This window comes from Acomys russatus, chromosome 23 (genome assembly GCF_903995435.1).
Source record: "Acomys russatus chromosome 23, mAcoRus1.1, whole genome shotgun sequence".
NCBI classification, from domain to species: domain Eukaryota; kingdom Metazoa; phylum Chordata; class Mammalia; order Rodentia; family Muridae; genus Acomys; species Acomys russatus.
In genome coordinates, this window is record NC_067159.1 from 25,283,863 (window position 1) to 25,299,309 (window position 15,447).

The 15,447-nt window shown below is 41.6% G+C and overlaps 2 protein-coding genes across 2 annotated transcripts in view; one reads left to right on the forward strand and one right to left on the reverse strand.

The window, feature by feature from the left end:
- Positions 1-15,447, reverse strand: part of Myoz2 (myozenin 2) — a 1,071,004-nt gene that overhangs the window by 277,108 nt on the left and 778,449 nt on the right. The window lies entirely within an intron of this gene.
- Positions 1-15,447, forward strand: part of Sec24d (SEC24 homolog D, COPII coat complex component) — an 88,757-nt gene that overhangs the window by 24,543 nt on the left and 48,767 nt on the right. Inside the window, 1 exon segment of the mRNA XM_051165561.1 lies at positions 3,055-3,182. Coding sequence (XP_051021518.1) covers positions 3,055-3,182 — 128 coding nt within the window.

Below are 15,447 nucleotides of genomic sequence, written 5' to 3' on the forward strand. Positions count from 1 at the left end.
TTTTCCGTGACTACTTTTTTGTTGTTGTTGTTGTTAATGTTCTTACTATTTTCAAGACAAATAACCCGACTCCATTGATCAATACTATTGAGGGCAGCCTCATTATAGCAGAGAATAGGCCAGTTCCTTATTAGTTCCTCAAAGACCCAAATAGTGCTGTCAACAGAGGGACATTCACTGCTGTGGTAGTCCAGAGAAATTCGAGTGGCATACAACACAATGTATCTGTGTAAAACAATTGCAAGTTTTGATTTATAGCTTAAGGTAATCCATTTCCTACTTGGGTGGGCATCGTGAGCAGAGCAGAGGGGCTCAGCTGTGTCAGTCAGCTGAGACACGGTACCCTGGGGATACTGTTTTCAAGAGCTCCCCTGACATTCTGCTTCTGAGCTCTGCACCTTTAACCAAAATAAGGAGAAACTGATCTCTGCACCTCCCGACACAGCCAACGCCCTCTCTCATTTTAATCTGCCTGCCAAGCTGCACACAGACCCTTCCCCTGCCATTCCTAGCTAGTCACAGTGTGACCCAGGGGCCTTAGAGCTGCAGTCCGGCGGCGGAGCTGCACCAGGCATGCATGAGGTACGGGGTTTGATACTCAGCAAAGAGGCTTGGTGATGTCAGAATGTACCATCTTAATGGCTGTGCGCTCTGTCCTGGGAGTGTGCTGTCACCCTTATCTCACTCAGAGTTGTCGAGCTATCCGGAGCCCAGTCATCTCCTCATGCTGTCATTAGACATTAATATTAAATTAAGTCATTTTAATTAATGCTTTATGCTGATTTTCTTTGTTCCTTATTCTTTACACAGTCATCAAAGGTACATAGGGAGCTCGTGTTTGTGAAGTTTTATGATGTGCTGTGGGATAGTTTTTTTCTCCTCTTGTGAATATGCAACAACAACAGTTTCATTCTGGACTCTTAGTTCTGCATGAGCATTTTTTTTTTTTTTACATTCATCAGTTTTACTTAATACTTTGAATAGGTATTGAGGTTTTGGAGCTATTTTCAGACCTCTTTAGGGTCTCCATCTGGATTGCTGAACAAGCGGTCACTTTGATCTAGCGGCACCATCGGGTCCAGGTGGCCGTATGTCCTTTTTTTTTTTGATGAGCCTCCCTCATTGCACAGCTAAAGCGCTGGCTCCTCACTCAATGTTAAATTTTTTTTTCCTTCCTTGCTTGCTTCTTTCTCCTTTCCTTCTTCTTTCCTTGCTTCCTTCCTTCTGTTTGTGCATGTGTGTGTGTGTGCACGCTTGTACGTGTGTGCGCATGCATGTGTGTGTCTGAATGCATGTGTACATGGGTGTATGCATGTGTGTGTGTGTGTGTGTGTGTGTGTGTGTGTGTGTGTGTGCGCGCGCGTGCACGCACACCATAGAGCACATGTGGAGGTCAGAGGACAATTTGTGGAAGTTCCTTCCATTCTGTGGGTCTTGGGGTGAAAACTCCGGCTGTCAGGCTTGGAGGCAGATGCCTTTACCCTCCCCGCCCTCACCCCCACTCACTCTTTAAGATGCTTTCTCTGCTTCCTCTGACCTCTTTGTGACATGGGCTGAGTTAGTCCTTTGGCCAAAGCCATTGCTGCAGTGAATTAACGTACTTCTGCGCACCATCTCTGCTCAGAGCTCCTGAGGGTGCATGGCAATTTCCTATTCTTCCCGTTCCCTCACACTCACACACATCACTCCTGCAAACATGTGTGCCATCACGTGGACATGTGCCCAGAACCTGCCTGTCACTCCATGCTCTGTCACCACTACTGTTTCTCACTTGGCCCCTCCTCGGGGCTTCCTGGCTCTGGGTCTCCTCTGCAGCCATTCTCTGCACCACAGCCAGGGAGACCCAAGCTGGGTCGAGAGACATTCCTCTCCCCAAGCACAGCCTTCAGCTGTCAATAGTCCCTCAGTTAAGGGTAGTGGATGTGAATTCCTTTGCTCTCTATGCTAAAACGTTGAGTGGGTTGATCCTGTGCAGATCATATGCAGGCAGCTACTGCTGCTGTGGGTTCATGCATGCAGTGGTCCTATCATGTCCAGAAAATATTTTTACTTGCATCCTCCTAATCAAATTTTGACTCTTATAGTCTTTCTGTGAAGTTCTGATATCCAGTTTTCCAAACACAATTTCTTAATAATCTATCTTTATGGATAAAAAAAATAAATTATTCCAATGATTAAAGTAGTCCTCATGACATGGGTGTTATTTTAGCTCTCCTGTATGCATACAATAAAGGTATTTGGTCAGAAAATCTAATGCATATTAAAAAGTGATTAGGATGATTTTAAAAGTAACATTTGTATTACAAGTAGATTTTTAATTTATAAATTCAATTTATAAACATATAGAAAATATAGTAAATTGCAATTATATTTGACATAGTCTCATGGGATAGTATGAAATGTTGTTATATGCCCATAGAAGACGTCTTGGTAGACATGGGGATGAAATAGTGATTGTCAGACTGGAGAGATGGCTCAGCAGTTAAAGAGCACTTGCTGTTCTCCCAGAGGACCCATGTCCAGTTCCTAGCTCCCATGTTGGGTAGCTTACAGCAGCCTGCCACTCTGGCTTCCCTCCTGGGGATCTAGTGCCCTCTTTCGGCCTCTCTGGGCACCTGCACACAAGTGCTAGCCCTTCATACCCCATCAGACAGACACTCCCCTAAATGAAATTAAAAATAAATCTTAATAAAAAGAGATGACTGTGAGCGTAAAACTGTATTCGTCCACATCATTAGTTATGTCTCTTTGTTTTGTGTCTTTCATTCACTCTAAGCCCTCTCAAGTCTATATTTGGACTATATTAAAACTCAGTTTATGGAACATAATTATAGGAATAAAACACTTCTTTCATACCTCTCTAAGAAAATCCAGTAGCCTTATATATGTCCCTGGAGTGTGGACTATAGAATTTTACAATATTACACTTTTTTTTTTTTTGAAATAAAGAAAAATGTATAGATAAGAGTGAATTGTTTAGGTGTACTTTTGTTTAAGTATCTTAGGCCAGATACCCTAACCAAGCCTTGTCTCTGTGACTTTTGAATGGTTCAGGCCACTCGAGCCCCCGGTACATTCGCTGCACCACGTACTGCTTCCCGTGCACGTCAGACATGGCTAAGCAAGCGCAGATCCCACTAGCCGCCATCATCAAACCCTTTGCTGACATTCCAACAAATGAGGTAAGAATGATAAGAGCCGATGGTCAGCAGTTACCTGCTCCAAACTTTGTCTCGTCAGTTTTTATTGTACATTTTTCCATATTCCAAGAAATTGGAATAAACTTACATAATTTTTAAAAAACCAGCTAGTCATTCCATTTATTTGTAGATTAGAATCTCATAAGCAATATTATTTAGTGCCCTGGATACTGATCCAAATGCTCTGAGTCATGTTTTGACCCACTTTAATAGTGCACACAAAGCGTGTTGCCTGGATAATGTGCAGTGACAAAACACGTGGCCAGTAAGGTGGCCTTATGCCTATTTCAGGCCCTGCCTTGAGGTGCTCTGGTGGGAGAAGTCCTTCATCCTAACACACCTACTTTAATAATTACTATGCCAATTCATAAACCAAATATTAGAAACACAAGGTAGATAGATCTATGTGTGTTTGTTTGTAGGGTTACACCCAATATATAGTTTAGTGTTAAAAAAAATAGAAAAGTGGTTCATATTTAAAATCTATGGTTATAGGTTGCTGTTGATCTTGATCAAGTATTAGGTTGCTGAAGCATTTGATCATGCCATCCAGACTGACAGAATTCTGCTCCTCACTGCAACCATTCCTTTTATTACCGTCCTCAGGGACAGCTACTCAAATGCACAGGGAGAGATGACCTATAGCAGAGAAAGTCTGACTTCAGGGAAGCTGCAGCCCCTATGCTGAGCCGTTGGATTCCTTTGACTGTGCTAAAAAATTAGAGTTCCCACTACCCACACCAAGAACCCTCAGTCTTGGGTCTAGGGATCCTTAAAGGGAGGGAAAGATCCTTTGTTGGAGAGAACAGATTTGTTCCCTTTCCAAGGAAGTGGAGGAGGGCACTCAGCTGCGGGAAGGACGAAAGATGGCACCTATGCATACAGTGGCCTTCATGCGCTGCAGGGTCTCCTCCCTTGAGAGTGGACTGAACTGAGTAGAGCGGGTCACTCGAGGCCTGGAACTGCTGTTAGAACCCTGGAAAACACATGCCCCATGTTCAGTGTGCAGCTCATGACGTGCATTCAGCAGCTGTGGCCTCCTCTAGCTCAGTCTCAGCAACGTTATACAAGGCTTTAAGACTTAGTTAAAAGTGATTTATGCTTATAAGTGGTCTGCATGTAAGTACTCACAGAGGTCAGAAGAGGGTTTAAATACCCTGGAATAACGGTTACAGCTGGTTGTATCTTGCTATATGTGCTGGGAATAGAACCCTGGTCCTCTGCAAGAGAAGTAAGTGCTCTTAACCACTGAGCTATCTATCTCTCTAGCTCCACCAGAAGTCTTTTAAAAAATAAAAATACTTAAGGATAAAATAGGCCAACATGTACCAACAAAGAGATCCTGCTGTGTACATCATATGTAGATTAATTAAAATGTGCTGTAGCTCTTTCCAACAATTTAGGGAAGGGAAGAAAGAGAAAAGAAAAATGTAATTATAATGTCAAAAAACTCTTAGATGTCAAACACACAGGCTCATGTCATCATTTAAATATTGTTAACGTTTGTTATTTTGTCACATATCTATCCTTTTTTTATATTTTTGGAAGCATCTTAAAGTGACTTGTAGATGTTGATACACTTCATGCATGCACACATTATTAACTAATGTCCAGTACATGCTTACTGAGACAGAGTTCACTCACGGTTGTACATCCTTTTGGGGTCTGGTGATCTAGCCTAAGATCTTATGCTTAAGAAACGCATGTCTTGAGTGACTGTTGACTACCTTTTAACAAATCTGTGTGTCTATGTGACCTCGGTGACTATCAAAATCTACACTTCCAGTCACTCTAGAGACGTGCCCCATGCTCCTCAGCCATGCCCTCTCTTCACACGGCCTTCCTTCAGTACCCGCTGTTCTGAGTTTTTTGATGACAGATTTGTTATTACTCTTCTAGTGCCTTATATGGCTAAAATTACAGAGGATAGAAACATTCCTGTGAATGTTTCTCTCTCTCTCTCTCTCTCTCTCTCTCTCTCTCTCTCTCTCTCTCTCTCTCTCTATTCCTCCTCCTCCTCCTCTCCACAGTGAGTTTCATGAACCAATAGCTTTTTTTTTTTTAATTTCTGAGTAGCATTTTATTGTACAGACATGCCAGTCTGCTTACATAGTATTTTATTGGTAGACACCCAGACTCTTTCTACCTGATTAATAAAACTGCTGTGCACATGTTGTACAAGTTTTCCTGCGAACATGTGCTCATTTTTGTTAAGCTAATATCCACGAATACATCACAGCCTCTTGCAGTACGTACTCTGGTTTTTATAAGAAGCTCACAGACCATTTTCCTAAGTGGCTACATCATTTTGCTCACTTTGCATTAACATGCCAGATGTTTCACATCTGCCCTAGGATTCAGTGATGTCCTCGCTTTAATATTCACAATCATGATGGGTGTGTGGTGGGCCCTATGAGGTATAGTTTATTTCACGTTTTGAGATTTGAGAAAATTTCAATTTCAAAATTATACACTGGCCAGTATGCACTCATATTCATATGATTCTTTACTAATAAATGTTAATTTTGTTATCTTATGATTTTTAAAAGAGAATTAACACATCCTGGATATGTATAATTTCTCCTTTCCTGAGGCCCATTCATCTTTGCTCCCCTTTTTTCTAGAGACAAGCACAAATACACTTTATTTATCCTTACCTTATGACAATATACAGTATTATTCTTCACTTAATTGAGATGATGACATTTGAATAGTAAGATGTGAACACATTTTATTATTCACAGGGAAGAATCAGTGCCTTCTCTAGCTGCTATCCCACCATCCCTTTACAGAGAGCCCTATTCTTTGAAATTCCTTTTACAATTAAAATATGCATATGCCAGTGCGTATGTATTCATCCCATAACAAAATCAATATATAAATTACTATGTCAACACCGGCACAGCTGTGCATTGCTCTCTGCTTTTCTGGTTTTTGTTTGTGTGTTTGTTTTGTTTCGTTAGTGCATCTTGCACCGGTCCTATGCTGCTGTATGCAGAGCTGTGTCATCCTTAACAGCCGGGAGACATGTGTGTAGTGAGAGAGACATCATTACCACTGTGTGTGTGTCAGTTTGAGGCTCACAGCGATTTTAAAAGTGCAGAGCACTTGTAGCATGAATCCTAAAGTTGAGTGGCTGTGTCCTCAAAAATATGCCTGGAAGAACCACGGACTCACTCCTCCTTGGGATGGGATTGCTGCAGATGTACTTCCTCTGTCTTGCTTTTGAGATCTGTAATTTTCGAAATCAAGAGAAGATGAGTTTATATCTTAAAAGCTACCCTCAGGATATGCAAAATAAGAAAGCACCATAGACAGAAGTTCTGTTGTGTATCAGAATCATGGCTGTGGGTTTTAGGCTCCCGACTGGATCCTTGTTGGATATACTGTGCTCATAGCAATGAATTTGCCTGATTTTTAACTGGGCAAGAGCAAAAAACTATTTGGTCTCTCCCCACTCCCCCAAGAAAGCTAACTTGGGTCAAATATCCGTGGATGGGGGTTGGAGCTCAGTCGGTAAGGTGTCAACCTTATGGGCAGTTAGATCCCCATCCCCAGGGCACAGATAAAAACTGGGCACAGCAGCACATATCTGATGCTCTAACACTCAGGCAGAAGAGACAGGCAGTCCTAGCACATTGATAAACAGCCAGTCTAGCTGAAGTAGTGAGCTCTGGGTTCAGTAAGAAGGCCCTGTCCCAAAAAATAAGTTGACAGCTGTGGAGAAAGACACCCAACAATGACCAATGCACATGTACACTCCCGTACACTACCTACACCATATACAGACATGTACTCAGCCAGAGAGATGTACACATATGCTTGGAACAGAATAAAAGTCAACAGTGTTTTGCTGATGACACTTGATGCCTTAGCAGTTTTTATTATATGTTTGTTTCAATAGGTTTTTGCTGTCGTTTTGCAATAAAGGCCTCGTGTAGGTTGGCTCCCTTCTCAGTACGTAACCAAGGATGACCTGGAATCTCTGATCCTCTAGTCTCTGCCTCCCAAAGGAGGAATCTTGTATGGGGCTCAAACCTAGAGCTCTATACACACTAGGTCCGTACTCTGCCTGCTGAGCCACACCCCCAGTCCCAAACTTTCTGTTATCATGTTAGTATTAATAATGCAGTTAGCCAACAATATGCTTCTAAAAATTAAGCTTGACATTTAAGAATATTTTGGATGCTGTTAGGGTAAAAAAAAAAAAAAAAATCTTTTCGCTATTAATCCAAACCCTACCCCAAGTCATATGGACATTTATGTCCAGGCTGAATAAATGCTTCTCGTGTTTTAAAGTCAATAGTTTTCACCAAATTCTATCAAGTCTGAAATGTCCCTTTGGTGCCATCTGGAGCTCCAGGGCTGTCTCCGGGCTTTCCAAAGCCGTAAGCAGGTGAAGTTAGACTGATGGCTGGTTTTTGAAATCTGACTTGGGGAGAAGCTGCACTTGAGAATAAAAGTGCTTTGCTCTTTCAGTGTTTGTAGACAGTGTACCCTGAGCAGCTGGATGTGTTTGACAGTGCTGCCTTCTTTGTGCAGCCCTGTTCTGCGAGAAGCTCTGCCTTTTCCCTCAGAGCCTCAGAAGAAGGATCACTTTGAGTGGACAGATGTAAGGGACACTGTTCCTGCTATGGCAGTGTCTCCTTGAGGAAGACCTGCCTACTTAAAGAAACACATCCATTTTTACTTATGGAAATAGAAGGAGCAGGATAGTGGATGTGAAAGGATGCTGAAGTCCCAGGGAGTAGTTCTTGGAGGGCACACTTTGAGGAAACAGCCACTCCATGGGCATTTAGCTGGACATAAATGTGGAGAGCCACTGACAACAGAGATGCTATCAAACAGCTGTGCCACCCAGCCTGAGTAACTGTACCCATTTTAGAGATGAGGGAACTAAGGCAGAGTTAGGTGTGTTGTTAAGGTCAGCAACTAAATCAGATAACCAAAGTTCCTTAAAGTCATTTCTCATTCTCCCCCCTCCTCTCTCCCTCCTCATCTCCCATCTGTTCTCTCCCTCCTCCCTTCCCCCTCCACTCAACCCATATTCCCATACTCAGATGCTTCTCATAGAAACCCCATTTAACATGTTCAAAAGAGAATTTCTGATCTCAGTGTCTGTGCATTCACCTGTGTACCAATCAGCACTACTATCATTTATCTAACGGCTCAGGTTAGAAGCCAAAACTCAGTAATTATAGTTAGGTAATAGAAAATGAACAAAGCTGTTTTGTGTTGTGTTTTATTATTTGTTTTGTTTTTTGTTTTTGCTTGTTTGTTTGTATTGATATGGGGGTCTCACTATGTAAACTAGGTCGGCCTTGAATTTACAGAGATCCACCTGTCTCCTGAGTGCTGGGATTAAATGTATGTGTCACCATGCTCAACCTTCAAGGAAACGAGTTTTAAAATACCTTTCATGGGGTTAGAAAGATGGCTTAATGGATAAGAGCACTGGCTGCTTTTCCAAATGACCTGGTTTTGATTCCCAATACCAACATGGTGGCTACCAACCATCTATAACTCCAGTTCCAGGGTATCCAACACCCTCTTCTAGCCTCTGCAGTCACCAGACATACACCTGGTTCACAGGCATTCATGCAGGCAAAACAGTCATACACATAAAATAAAAATAAATAAAAAAGGATTAAATAAAATACCTTTCCTAAGCGAATACCGTTTTCCATATGAATGTCATTCAAAATTATTTTCATCTGTTTTAGGTGACTTGTCACTTTTGGATTTCCTAACTGGTTAGGATTTATCTAGAGTGGGCTAACATGGCCATCACCACGCTGTGTAAAGCCTGTCTGGGTTCTTTTGATCTATCATCTCTCAAAATAATTTATGTGGTACAACTTTTTAATAGTTGGTTTGCTCTTTGACAAAAATCTTTATAAGCATGCATTGTGTTAGCAACGGCCTGTAAAAAATAAGCCTTGTCAGGCAGTTACTATAAGCCCATTCCTGCCTGCATTTGCTTTGGAGATATCTGCTGTTCCCAAGGGCAGGGCTATTTTATTATTGTCTCACATAGCTCACTACTTACCCTAAAACCTTCCGTGTTCAACTGTGCTTTAAATGCAACCTATTTCTACATTTAATATAATTAACCCTGAAGTTTTTTTTTTTTTTTTTTATCAAGTGACTGGTCATGTTAAAACAATTGTTAGATCTTTTTAACTCTTGAAGCCATATTTTTAAAACTGAGGTAGAAACTCTCTTGATTTCAAGTACTAACAGGTGAAGATCATAAGTAATTTCATTTGGCTTCTTTTCTGTGAAATCTGAGATCTTTACATTTTGTGCATCCAACTAGTTAGATAGGCAATGAGCAATATCTGTTATAAATCAGATGGTGGAAAACTTTATTCCATGTATGGCTATTTGTGGATACTTTTCTATCATAAGTGGATATAATAGTAAGGTCATTTGCTTCTTTGTTGCCTTAAAAGTGATGAACTTCGGTCCATATCTCTACACTCCACTGATGCTATCTTTCTTACTTCATACTTACTTTAGAGATAGGAGGGAAACGTCAAGGACTCTTGACCAGGGCTTAAGGAGAATTTGCAAATAGACAGCTTTTTTTTTTCTAGTATGAAAGGGGTCAATACGTCTACTCTTGTCCGTGGAGTTCGCATTTAGGGAGCATTTTTTACCTGATATGTGATTCAATAAAGAAGGTTGGGAAAAAAAAAAAAAAAGAAGGTTGTCCTCCTGTTTCTTATTATCATCATTTCTAAGCATAAGTTTCATCTTCTTTTAACTCATTATATATGAAGAAGATATCATTGGAAAGAAAAAGTATGATGTTCAGGAGCTGGCACATGGTGTTAACAGAAAAAGGAAAGGAGCCTAGCGCGAGGGTGTTTTGCCAGGGAAGATCTTCAAAACCACATTGAAGGAACCTATCATGCATTTGATGTTTCAGCCAGTCTTGTTTGAAGGAGGTGACATATTTTGGCAGAGTGGTTACTCTGTTTAGGGCCCCAAAGGGAAAACATTCTGTCTCCCTGGAGCACAGTTTATGTCAGGATGACCGTGTGCGTCCATCTTCCTTTCAGGAAAACTACAGCTCGTAAAGTACATGTCGCACTCTTCCTCCTTCCTCCCTTTTCTTGTCTCTTTTTTCTTTTATGATGAAGCTCTGCAGGTTCAGGCTGTTTAACGTCTCTAAGGTCCCAGGGCCAGGAATTGATGCTGCTGGAAGTCTGGTTGGAAACAGGAGTTCTTCAGCCTCCACTGGGCTGGAAGGAGCTAGCTGAGGTTTTCTTTGGTTAAGCACGAAGAAGAGCATTCCCTTTTCTTACTAAGAGTAGTGGTCAGTTTTGTTACTCTGAGTTTATGAATGAACTTGTGATGTAAAGCCAGATCTTTATACTCCCTGAAGGCCAAGATCACCTAGAATTCATCAGTGGGTAGAATAGAGTTCTTTTTGAATAAGTAGGATCTCCGTAGGGTTGTATAAACAAAGATGAACTAAGCTACAGAAATGTGGCGAGTTTATAGGTTTTTAGGTGTCTAAATTAGTATTTTCAGCATAGCCACTCATAACTGAGTCTGTTGATAAATGTTGCTAATGAAGTATAAGTTTGTGTCATATATTAGCCATTTTGTTTTGTGCTCATAAATGACTCTAGACCCCGTTTACAGCTTCACTTGCCTTTCTACAAACTCTGTGAGTAGCAAAAAAGTCATTTTGGAATCCACTGCTATCTTTTTAATAAGCTCATCCATATTTGTAAGAGGAACTGGCTTAACTCATTTTCTTATTAATGAGACAGACTCTAGGCAGAAAGGACAGATAAGAAGACAGTTATGGAGAATGCTAAGATGTTTAAGGAACCAGGAAAAATTGACTCCAGTCCTCAAATGGTAGTATATGACAGTGGAGTGATAGAAAACCATGTGAGATGTGAGGAGCCAGGGGGTAAGTGCAAGCCTCTACCAGGCTCTGTTGCTGGGACCTTGGCCTTTGTTCCTTGGTGGGAACAGTCTGGCTCTTACAGGCTACAGGTCTAGAAGACAGTTGCTGCCTGTCACTTGCCCGCTCAACTGCCGGGCATCCAGCGTGCACTGTCATGTGTTTATATGCTTTGTCATGAGAAATTCATGTGGGTAAATATGCAGCTACTTTTGCATATAAGTATCTACACTCTATAATTAAACTGCCAAAAGATATTGTGATCTCTCTCGTTCCTTGTAGAATTTAAAGGAGACTTACAGCTTAAATTGTTTTTGAGCAGTTGTTTTAAAGATATGTGCTATAATATGGTCCAAATTTTACTGCAATATTTTGAATGTATTAAGCAAAGAAAAAACTTGAAAAAGTAAAGTGCATATACTAAAATAGAAGTAAGAGCAAGAGGTAAAATGTTTATGGTACATTTATTGTATAAAGTTACTTTGAAACTGAATCTTAATCCCTCTGTATTTTGGGTCACTCTTGTGGCCATGCCGTGAACAGGTCTGGCAGCTGAGGAATGCAGCAGCCATACCCTTTACAGAGCTGTGCTATCATGTTGTAGCAGACTGTGGTAAATTCACATTTGTCAGGGCAAAGTTTGTTTGAATTCTACTCAAGTTATAGTTCAGGAACAAAATGTACCAAGCCAATTTTCTCAATCATGAAGTTATTCTTTAAAATCTTTTATTCTTGTTAGATGAAGAATGACCTCAGGGGAAAAAGAGTTTAAGAAAAAAAATATCTTGCCATGCTTTAATGTACAGGGAAAGTAAGTTTGTGGTTTATAGCCTGGTGGCTGTGGTTGCTGTGTCCACAGCCTGAGGCCAGACTAGAGACCAGCTTCTTTGATGGGAGCTAGAGTTCTGAGACAAGCCACCTCATGGGGAGCTCCCTAACACATGCTTGCCTGCTTTCTCCCCCTCCTCCTCTCCCTCTCCCCCTCCTCCTTCTTCTCCTCCTCCTCCTCTTCCTCCTCCTCCTCCCCCCTTTTTTGCCATTTTCTATAGTTTTTTTGTTTTCTTTTTATAACTTGATGTTTTTATTGATTATTTGGAAGTTTCACATAATGCACCCCAGTCCCATTCACATCCCAGACCTCCCAGGTTGACCCCCACTAACCTTTATGATTTCCCTCCCAAAAGAAAGAAGAGAAAAAGAAAAAACAGTTTAATTTGTGTTGCCTATATACATACATACATATATACATGCCGGAGCATGGTCAAACTCTCAGTGGCCAGCTCCTTAATGATATCTAATTCTTTCTCTAAACAACAACAGATGCAACCCACTTATTTAGAGGCTGGAGGTGTATGGGTCAGAGGTCAATTTGGGAATTAGAAGTTGGTTCTCTCCTGCTTATGTGTGTTACAGAGATTGAACAAAGGGCTTCAGGCTTGGTGGTAAGTACTCTCACCTCTGAGCCATCTTGCCTGCCACCCTATCCATCTTTTAGATTTCAAGTTAGTTACCTCCTCAGGAGAACTTTCCGACCCCACCCCCATTCTCCTTTGCCCCTCCCATCACACCATACATCCTTCCGTTGTGAGCCTGTGTTTATCCTCCTCCCCCCCCCCCCCGCCCCGCCACTCCCTTCTGCCCCTCTCATCATCTATGAGTTTGTGAGTTTGGGTTTGTCCATATGATGAATGTCCTCTAACTGCTTTTACAAGGGTAGAGATCATGTCTGGTTTTTCTCCCTATTACATTCTCAGGGCCAAAAAGACCATTTTAATGCTAGATTCTATTTAAATATTTTCCTTACACAATGTTTCCTACATTTGGAAGTACTCTAAAGTTTGAAGGTCAAGTAACTTGTTAAGATTTCACTGTTGGGATGGGTGCTCAAGCAATTGCTGTGCATCTCTCTTGTAGTGTAAGGAGTATATTGATTTATATAAAAATGTAAACAGTTTTCACTAGATGTCTTCAAAGTGGTCACACACACACACACACACACACACACACACACACACACACACTTCAGTTTTTAAAGATCTTATTTTCAGTTCTGTCTTCCAGCTGGCTCTTGGCTAGATGCCCAAATCAAGTCACCTCTCAACAGATACTCTGCTGGTTCATGGGAAGGGAGCTGCCAGTCCCTTCTGGCGAGCTACTGGAGATGATTACTTCCAGTATTTACACTGATGACAGGCTGAATTGCATGCATCTTGGGGTATATTTTTCCCACTCTGAATGTAGTTTGAGAAAAAATTCAAATAAATGTATTATTTCCCATAGATGTAGTTGTGAAAAGACAGGTGTGCTGATTTGATTTGCGTTATGTCTCTTTTTAAGATAAATTTCATAACTATATAATCACATCTTCAGTTACAACAATATTTTAACAATCATAAATACCATGAACCATACACTAAACATTGGCTTTTGATTGGTAGTTTATAAGCAGTGTCCACTTTTGTGAATGATAATTGGTTGATTAACATCTTAGTTCAAAATAGGATTTCAGACTAGCCGTGCATTCGATTCAGTACATAGCTGCTGCTCCTGCTGGATGGCATGCTGGGCACTTAAGATGTGTTAGTGAAGAGCAAACAAGGATTTTTCCCCAAAGAGCTTCAGTTCCAAAGCAGAGAGGTACGACCTTGTCAGATTATATAACACTGTGGAGGAAGAAAAGTCAGAGCAGAGCAAGGACGTGACAATTTCTTGGATTCTCACAAACGCAGAGGCAGTTCAGTCTTGGATTTATTGTTTCAATCCTTTCAACTTCTGTTTGAGGAAGAGATACCATGTATCCTATTAGGGAAGAAATACACTTGGTTCAAAAGGGTTTTAAGTCTAAGATAAGCTCTGCATGTCCCCGGAGCATTATGTGTTGTAGCAATTAAGCAAGTCTTCCGCAGGTGGCCTGCGTTTGAACTCTGAGGTACAGTTCTCCTTTAGAGATAAAAAATGCCAGTACAGTGGGTCAAGGTTAAGGAGAAGCGGAAGAGAATGGCATTGAACTACAGAGTTCTTGTGCATTGAATTCCTTGTGCAGAGCTTACCAGAACTTTCTAACATTCATTCCAGCAAGAAGAACACTGTAGACCTTTGCAAATGCACCCTCAGCTGTCAGCCTGACCCAGTCCCAGCAGACCACTTTTTGTCTGAGGAATATTATCCTTTATAGTGCAGTCTAATGCCAGTGCTGCCTTCCAGGAAACCTGACACTGTTCCCAACTGTGCTGACACTCATTTTTTAAGATTGCTTATTTATTTTCATTATGTGCACATATGTATGTCTCTGTGTGGATTTGTGAGCATGGATGCTCTGCTTGAAGAATCCAGAAGAATTAGGTCTCTGGAGCTGGAGCTACAGGTAATGGTGTGTAAGCTTCCTGTTGTGGGTCTAGGAACTAAACTCAGGTCCTCCCTAAGAGCTGCGCGGCGGATGCTTCACCACCGAGCCATCTCTCCAGCTTGTGTGTGGGTACTTATTTTCCCTTTGAAGGTATAGTAACTGACCTACCGAAGGCAGCTACTTTCAGAGACACAGCTACTCTGATGTAACCTTCCTGTCCCAGATCCCACTTGACATTTGAGGGCAGCACAGGATCACCCATCTCTGCTGTGTTTGCTTTAAAACAGATGTGGCCAGTCTAAAGAGAAGTCACGTGACATGGTTCCTGGTGTCTATCTGGGGATCAGGCTCTGTAGAGGCTGACCTGTTTCCATGTTTTGAAAGTCCGTCATTATCACCCTGCTAGAGAGATGCTCCAGACGTTAAATAATCTGCTGGGGCTTCTGAGTTCTCAGACTCCGCAGCAGAGAGCTCCACGCCAAGTTACAGGCTCAGTTATTAGATTTGAGACCTTTTCCCAGTTGAAAAGGACTGTTTGGCTGGTCAGGACCTGGCCCTTGCTTTCTAAAACACCCTGACGGCTTGAATCCTGGCTGTGGTTATTGAATTTAGGCTCCTGGGTTTCTTCTCTGTTCTCCGGGCCCCAGGGCTCAATTTTAAGCAAGGGGCTGTCTTTCAGAATAGCACCTGGCCACAGCCCTCTCAGCTGGAGAACTCTACTCTATGGCTCACTTGTCTCATTATGAAATTCATTGTCCTAGCAAGACCCACAACTAGATTGGAGGCCATGAGAGCTGTGGGATTATCCAATGGGTAGGACTGCCTGGTTTGTTGGTTGGTTTTGTTTTGTTTTTATCACTAGGGCCCCTGGCTTACCTTTTAAATGAGATACCTGCTTTCCTCACTGCCAGAGATCCAAGTGGTTAGAGCTAGGCTTGGCATGACCATTTTCTTTGTGGGGCTTTACCTTCTTG